The sequence below is a fragment of the Eutrigla gurnardus genome (assembly GCF_963514095.1).
Source record: "Eutrigla gurnardus genome assembly, chromosome: 20".
Taxonomy (NCBI): domain Eukaryota; kingdom Metazoa; phylum Chordata; class Actinopteri; order Perciformes; family Triglidae; genus Eutrigla; species Eutrigla gurnardus.
In genome coordinates this window covers 3,132,148-3,140,437 of record NC_139931.1, presented here as the reverse complement: position 1 = coordinate 3,140,437, position 8,290 = coordinate 3,132,148, and the positions used below count along the sequence as shown (strand labels likewise).

The 8,290-nt window shown below is 44.8% G+C and overlaps 1 protein-coding gene across 1 annotated transcript; it reads left to right on the top strand.

The window, feature by feature from the left end:
- Positions 1 to 5,173: 5,173 nt before the first annotated feature.
- On the top strand, positions 5,174 to 8,290 carry gper1 (G protein-coupled estrogen receptor 1). The gene is made up of 2 exons (XM_084038221.1): positions 5,174 to 5,212; positions 6,231 to 8,290. Exon 2 carries the CDS (start codon positions 6,597 to 6,599, stop codon positions 7,653 to 7,655), a length of 1,059 nt encoding a protein of 352 aa, XP_083894347.1. The 5' UTR covers positions 5,174 to 5,212; positions 6,231 to 6,596; the 3' UTR covers positions 7,656 to 8,290.

Here is an 8,290-nt window from a genome sequence, read left to right as displayed (position 1 = left end):
ATGGGTGTTACCGCTCTTTATTATATGAAATATGACTATATTCATGAAGCAAATATGTTGACATCTGCTTTGCTGTTCTGTTTGTTCTTGTGAGTCACATGACTCAACATGACACGTTTCTTGGAATTGACGCTCCCAAAAACGTCCTTATTTTACTTTACTTTTTGTATTTGAAAAAAGACTAAATCAAGTGAAGGATTTGGCTTTTTAGGGGGGGTTAGCAGCGTTCCAGGCATCCTGGGTATTATTTAGTCTCCTGTGGGTCTGACCATCACACACTGCTGCCATTCTCAATAAAAACAACGTCTAGTACATCTGATAATGCTGCTCAGTGAGAGCGCTGCAACAGGAAGTTGAGATAAAGCACTCTGTGAATGTCTATAATTGGAGGTGTTACCATTAAAGCTGAGACAACGAGGTGCCGTGTAGCAGGGAGGAGCGTAGACACACGATCATGTATATTCAACATGTTTAGAACCAGAGCAAACATTAGAGGTCCAGCGGGAGGAGGAGGGAGGTCTTGAATTATATGTAGCACATCTGGAAATGATATGATAATGGAGTGAATTGAACACGGTTGTCATGGTTGCCGTTTCCCTTTCCCCCCGAGGACTGGGCTTTCACTTTTATTTTGTTAGCTCAAGAAAACAACATGAGTGAGCCGGTCGTTACCCTGATGTGCTGCTTTTCATTTTCAAACAACGGGACTCTGATCATGTGACGGGGAGATGGAATACAGCTGAAGAAAGTCTGTCTGTAAAACACTCGTTTCTGCTAAGCTAAGCTAAGCCAGTGCTGCAAAGGGGAGCGTATGTTCCCCGGGTCCTATGTTCCCCGGGTCATATGTTCCCTGGGTTCTATGTTCCCCGGGTCCTATGTTCCCCGGGTCCTATGTTCCCTGGGTTCTATGTTCCCAGAGTTCTATGTTCCCTGGGTCCTGTTCCCTGGGTTCTATGTTCCCAGAGTTCTATGTTCCCTGGGTCCTATGTTCCCTGGGTTCTATGTTCCCAGAGTTCTATGTTCCCTGGGTCCTATGTTCCCTGGGTTCTATGTTCCCAGAGTTCTATGTTCCCTGGGTCCTATGTTCCCTGGGTTCTATGTTCCCTGGGTCCTATGTTCCCTGGGTCCTATGTTCCCTGGGTTCTATGTTCCCAGAGTTCTATGTTCCCTGGGTCCTATGTTCCCTGGGTTCTATGTTCCCTGGGTCCTATGTTCCCTGGGTTCTATGTTCCCTGAGTTCTATGTTCCCAGAGTTCTTTTCCCCGGGTCCTATGTTCCCTGGGTTCTATGTTCCCTGGCTCCTATGTTCCCTGGGTTCTATGTTCCCTGGGTTCTATGTTCCCCGGGTCCTATGTTCCCTGGGTTCTATGTTCCCAGAGTTCTTTGTTCCCTGGGTCCTATGTTCCCCTGAGTCCTATGTTCCCTGGGTCCTGTTCCCTGGGTTCTATGTTCCCTGGGTCCTATGTTCCCTGGGAGTCTATGTTCCCTGGGTTCTATGTTCCCTGGGTTCTATGTTCCCTGGGTCCTATGTTCCCCGGGTCCTATGTTCCCTGGGTTCTAAGTTCCCTGGGTGCTTTGTTCCCCGGGTCCTATGTTTCCTGGGTTCTAAGTTCCCCGGGTTCTATGTTCCCTGCTTTGTATGTGACCGGGGAACATAGGACCCATTTGTTGATGATCAGCTTTAACAAACAACTAGGAGTCATAGTAATCATCTCCTCTCCACCATGTAAATGTATTTATAAACTCTTAACGAGGATATCTGATCGAGTCTCAGACTCTGAAGAAACTGTGTGTAAAACAAGGTTTTGCATTGTTTTCCTCAGTTTGCACGAGGAAAACTCTTAACTGTACCGGCATCTGTCTGGGATTATTATTAATAATAATAATAATAATGCTGACTGAGTTTTAACGCGCTACATTTAGTCTGCATGTTGTTGAGGTTCATCCAGACCAAAAGTATCAGCGTTAAACGTCGGACCACCTATGTAGCCGGAAGGTTTGGCTTGTGGCTTCAAATGTTTAATCTGGCTGTTAACCAGATTTCACACACACACACACACACACACACACACACACACACACCCTTAGACCACCGCTGCTTGCCTTAATGTGGCTCGTATCGGGCTGTGGAATGGAAATGCGAGAACAAGGCGAGACATGTTAGTGTTCGTGTTTTAGAAATCGATTGCACATTTATTACCCGGGTGTCAGAAAAAGGGCAGCGGTGGGAGAAAGTCCTGATAAATATTCATGTAACAAATATGGGGAAAACAATTAATGAAATAATTCAAATAGAAAAGGAAGGTTATTTTGAGCATTAAAAAACACTTGAGACGTGTGATTCAGTCCAGATAAGACAAGGATGTCTAATAGGAAAAAGACCACATGAGGTAAAGTCAAGCTGCTTTTTGAATTCAACCAAACAACAGATAATAAGATAAGATATTGAACTGGTCACCATCTGAAAGACACACTCCTGTATTTATATTTGAAACCTCCCACCATATGAATCAGAGACTTCAGGAAGGAGCTCTGTGGAGACGACAAGGGGACCGGGGGGAGATGCTTTAAAAAAATAGAAAAAATACCCTAACAATAAAACTCCAGCATCAGCTGAATATGAAACATGGGCCCTTGATGCAGCGGAGCTGGACTGCTCCATTCAGAGGTTGTGGTTGTGGGAGATGTTGGATGGAGCCAGAAGCACATCAGACTGGTAAGTGGAGGCAGATGAGGGTGTAGTACCCCCCCTCCACCACCACCACCACCCCCCCCCCCCCCCCCCCCCCTTCTAGACCTCCCACTTTCACTCCCTCAACCACAAGCAGTTAAACCCCACAACGTCCCATTACCAACACCAGCAATGTTGTCTTGTTGATGCGATGTCACTTCTTGTTCACACACGAAAACAATAGTTTTTATATAACAATGTGTTTTCACGGTTACGGTATGATTTTGTGGTTATAATAATACAAAAAAACACCCAGAAAGCCGACGTTGGATTCTTGTAATTTACCGTATAATTCAATTATTGTCTTTCAACCTCTTTGAAAGTCCCTCACCTCCCATTCCTCACCACATTTCCCTGATTCAGCCAGAGCTCCATATTATTCACTGTTTGTGCCAGTGGGCCACCCAGTGGACAAGAACGGGAAGTGCACCCTCCCTCAGAAAATGAATCCAGTTGGAAAAGGAAGTAGAGGCCAAGACTGAGGTCAGAATACAGAAAGCAGAACATGCTGAATCATTTTTGCAGCAACACACCTCGTTATTTCTCCAAGCGGTTCATATCTGTCACATCACACGTCATTCCAGTGTTAGCACAAGATCCTTTCTCTGGATTTTTCCAGATAGTTTACTTAATCGGTTCCCTGGAAGTGATTTATAATGTGGAGAAATCTGAGAAGCAGTCGATGTTAGTACTTTTTTTTGTCTTTCAGGTCATGACCAACGTCTGCACCGCTGCTTTTAAACAGCGGTACTTTATAAGACTGGAACACGTATGTCTGAATCTGAATCCAATACAACCAATTTAATCTCTGCTCTGCTCGAGTGCTTCGTTAACTTCTCGGCCTCATACATCAGGATTCAGGGGAACTTTGCACACGCTTCCTCCCTTCCTCCTCCTCCTCCTCCTCTTCACCTTCCCACCAGACTGACTGTCCACAGCCACACTTATCTGTGTGAAGTCATGCGGGCTGAATCACTGAGATTTCAGGTAGAGCTGAGAAACACATCTGGTCACACTTTCTGCCGTATTCTTTCTTCATCTCGGCTGCTGAATCGATTTTATACACGCAACTAAAATCCTCTTCTTCCAACACATAGAATCCACTCCATCCTCTGGTTTGTCTTCTTCTTTTATAATTATGTAAAATAATTATGTTTTTGAATCAAACAGTTTTTAGAATTGAGTGTTCAATAATATATTCTGACCATCTTGAAAACGTCACATAGTATTAAGAGGACATAAAGGTTAAGGTGCTGCCAAAAGGATGCAACATCTGGACAAAATCTTCATGTTATCCTCATTTATGCTCCATAACTTAAGCTACTTTTCTTGTCAGTAATATCTTATAGATTATTTTTCCGAAAACCTGGAAAGCCCATAAAAAAGAACCGTTACAATTTCCTCAAATTGTTAAATCACTTTTTCAATTTTGTCTTTTTCTTTCTTCCTCAATTTTTATTTTCTAGTGATTTCATCCAATTTATGGGAAAAGGATTCAAAACGTATTTCCTGGTGTTTGCAGCTGCGGAGGCCGACTGATCATTCGTGAATAAATCTATCATGATATGAATGGATTATTAGCGGTCAGTACAGTCCAAGATGATTTAGTTAACAACTATGCTTTGATATGATGCCGTCTGCCTAACATCCACGTAAACACAGCTCTGTGGCGGCAGATGGTTCTGCAATCATTGCAGTTATTGCCTGCGGGCTATCAAGGAGACGTGACAGCAGCCAACGCCACATCAGACACAGTTTGGACATATGGATTAGTTCAAATTATGTTTATGTTCCTCCTTCGCCCAGGAGCGAGAGTCTGTTCTCCTTCCTCCTTATTGAGGGTGAAGGCTCACTGTTGGCTTTATTAAAAGCCTTATCTCAATGTAATGTAATGAGGATGAACAGTAAATAGTGTGTGTGTGTGTGTGTGTGTGTGTGTGTGTGTGTGTGTGTGTGTGTGTGTGTGTGTGTGTGTGTGTGTGTGTGTGTGTGTGTGTGTGTGTGTATCAATAATCGATAAGGACATATCAATGGAATAAGTAAGAGAGGTTGTGTTTGGTGTGTTTACACAGCTCTTAAGATTTAAGAGCCAGACGACCGGATTGAACAAATACTGTCCACAAATATAAGTGGTTTCCATAGCAACACACTAACCTGGTTCAACACAAACTACACACTTCTTCCCGTCCCAACTGAGATCAGCTCAGATCTTCTTCTTTTTTTTTTTTGCATGCTCAGCAAAACACCTGGAGTCACAAAGTGTGCAAGAACAGAAAAGGGAATGTGACGAAGCTTGGTGACTGGAGATTATCTCTTGCCTCTCGGGGTCTCCCGCCCTCCTCTCCTCTCCAGACAGGGTTGGGCCAAACAGCAGGTGGTGCAGAAGAGAAGCCCCCCCGGACGTGGTATTTACAAATCTCTGGCTCTCAGGCTTCTGCACCGGACAAGTATGGAGGAGCGACAAATCTCACATGTGAAAGAGTAAGTGCTGCTTCTTCTTTGTGGTTACGGAACGGAACTTTCTCTAAAGCAAGGATAGTTTAGCAGTAAAAGTCTAGGTGATGTAATAACTCTATGGATTTATTCATTTACAGTTCATTTGGTTTCGACTTGATGTGATGAAGCAGCTCTACGTGTCGCTGTGTTACATGTCTGGTGTGTCTGGTTGTAGTTTCTCAGGACTTAGTTACATAAGCAAGTGTCTCGCTGGTTTTGGCAGAAAACAAGTGGATCAAAACAAGCTCAGAAGAGAAGAATTGTTTCAAAACTGAATATTACAAACATTCAGATTCAGATATCAGAGGCAACTATCATTTTTTTCTTTTTTGAACTGTCCCTGAATATTTAAAAAATGGAAGGCTGCTTTATGTGATCGTGATTATTAATTTATTGCAGTATTTAAAAACTATGGCAAAAAGATTTCCTGCTTTGCTTCAATGTGCATGCATGTGTTGAATTATTGTGAAGACGATTATTAATAAGAATGCATTAATATTGCAGAAGGGTCCTCTGAGGGAAATAAAACCCTAAGGGTTGTGAATGTTAAAGGTCATGTTTGCCCGTCTTTCTGTCTCCACAGAATGTCAGATGTTGGGCCTGAAATCATCAACTTAGGAATGATTAGTAGCGTTAAAGCTCGCAGTGAATATAAAACAACCCTTTTCTTATCATATGCATTCACAAGTGTGATGAGGTTTGTTCAATGTTAATTTGCAAATATGTTTTCTCACCAATTAATAGTCATCAAGTCTGGACAGACGTGGCTGAGGATTTCTTGGGAGGATTTCAATGCATCTGTTTAAGTCTGACGCTTGAATGTTAATGTGCTCACTTCGTTGTATTTTAAACCCCTTTGAACGGAAACTCGTGTCACTTTTCAACGTTAAAACTTTGAAGTGTTGAAAAACAGTTATTCTCATTCTTAAAAAAGCTGTTTTTAAAGCCTGTGGACGTAGTTATCGTTCATGTTCAGATGTGTTTTCTTCTCTCCCCTCCACAGCTCAGGTGTCACAGCAATAGTGTCTCTGGCCGAGGCTCCTCAATGAAGATGCACGAGGACTTGGACGGACTCAGATGAGTCAAAAGAGGAGAAAGAAGTCCACCTTCTAATCTCAGCCACCTGCCGTTTCGTGATGATGGGACATGGAGGCGCTTCTTTTTTGTGTCGGGAATCTATAAGTAGACGAACCTTGACGTCAACATGAGGCCGAAGAAACCGTAACCGTTAAGTTCCTCTCACCTGACGTCCGTCAGCATGCCAACGCAGCATAGATGACTCGCCCTTTAAGGAGGAATCAGGGGGAACTGACGGGGTCCAACCATGTAGCAGCTACAGGTGATTCAGGACGGTCCAATCACAGTCAGCATGGAAGTACACACAACCTCTCTGGTCTGGATTTATGTGAACAGCACAGAACAAGTGAACGCTTCGTATGAGTACAACACCACGGCTCTCCCTGAGGACAAACACCAGTCCTACGTCATCGGCCTCTTCCTCTCCTGCCTCTACACCATCCTCCTCTTCCCCATCGGATTTATCGGCAACATCTTAATCCTGGTGGTGAACCTGAACCACAGAGAGAAGATGACCATCCCCGACCTTTATTTCGTCAACCTGGCCGCCGCCGACCTCATCCTGGTGGCCGACTCCCTCATCGAGGTCTTCAACCTGAACGAGAAATACTACGACTACGCCGTCCTCTGCACCTTCATGTCCCTGTTCCTGCAGGTCAACATGTACAGCAGCATCTTCTTCCTCACGTGGATGAGCATCGACCGCTACGTGGCCTTGGCCGGCTCCATCAGCAGCAGCCCGCTGAGGACTATGCAGCACGCCAAGCTCAGCTGCGGCCTCATCTGGATGGCTTCCATCCTGGCCACGCTGCTCCCCTTCACCATCGTGCAGACCCAGCACCGCGGCGAGGTGCACTTCTGCTTCGCCAACGTCTTTGAGATCCAGTGGCTGGAGGTCACCATCGGCTTCCTGGTGCCCTTCTCCATCATCGGCCTGTGCTACTCCCTGATCGGGCGGATCCTCATGAGGGCCCAGAAGCACCGTGGACTGCGGCCGCGGCGGCAGAAGGCCCTGCGCATGATCGTGGTGGTGGTCCTGGTGTTCTTCATCTGCTGGCTGCCGGAGAACGTCTTCATCAGCATCCAGCTGCTGCAGGGCACAGCGGACCCGTCGCGGCGGACTGCTACCACCCTGTGGCACGACTACCCGCTCACAGGCCACATCGTTAACCTGGCAGCGTTCTCCAACAGCTGCCTGAACCCCATCATCTACAGCTTTCTAGGGGAGACCTTTAGGGACAAGCTGCGTCTCTTCGTTAAGCAGAAGGCCAGCTGGTCGGTGGTGAACCGCTTCTGCCACCACGGCCTCGATTTACACCTGCCTGTCCGGAGCGTCGTGTCGGAGGTGTGACTGCTGAGAAGATGCTAAAACATATATATATATATCACCCGATATGATATATCGCCTCAGCTTTCCTCCTCTGTTCTTCAGCTCAGTTAATCTGCTCACTTTCTGAACAAAAACACACAAGAACCAAGAAAGAAGGATGAGCCTGGATGTCCCTTTAAGTATAATGCACTTAAAGCTACTGTCATGTTTATCTGCAAGTTGGCTTCTTTACGTGTATTTGGTGTGTTATATCTTTAAAGAAAGTGAAAAGTGTCACATCTACCGCTGAAGAAGAGCCAAAGAGGACTAACGGACGCGGACACCGACGGACAATAATCACACCTTCTTTATTCTGGGATCCATAATGCAAACCTTCCTCAATATCTTCTGGCTATGTGGGATAACCTGTAGAAATAATACCTTCCCCTGTAGATTACTGACATTGAGACTTTGTTTTTGTAAGTTTCTGCAAATGCATGGTTGAGTATGCAAATGGTGCATTATCTTTTTAAATATGTGCTAATTTGCAGAACAGGAATCTGAACATTGTATAAAGGGAGGTCATGTTTTTATGAAAAATATGCAAATTAGGCGTGACTCCTAAATGTGTGTTTTTTTTTTTCCACTAATGTGACAGAAGGCATGTTATGGAAGAA

What these genes read in the sequence shown, in the direction of transcription:
- gper1 (XM_084038221.1), top strand. Translation starts at nt 6,597, where the DNA reads ATGGAAGTACACACAACCTCTCTGGTCTGGATTTATGTGAACAGCACA.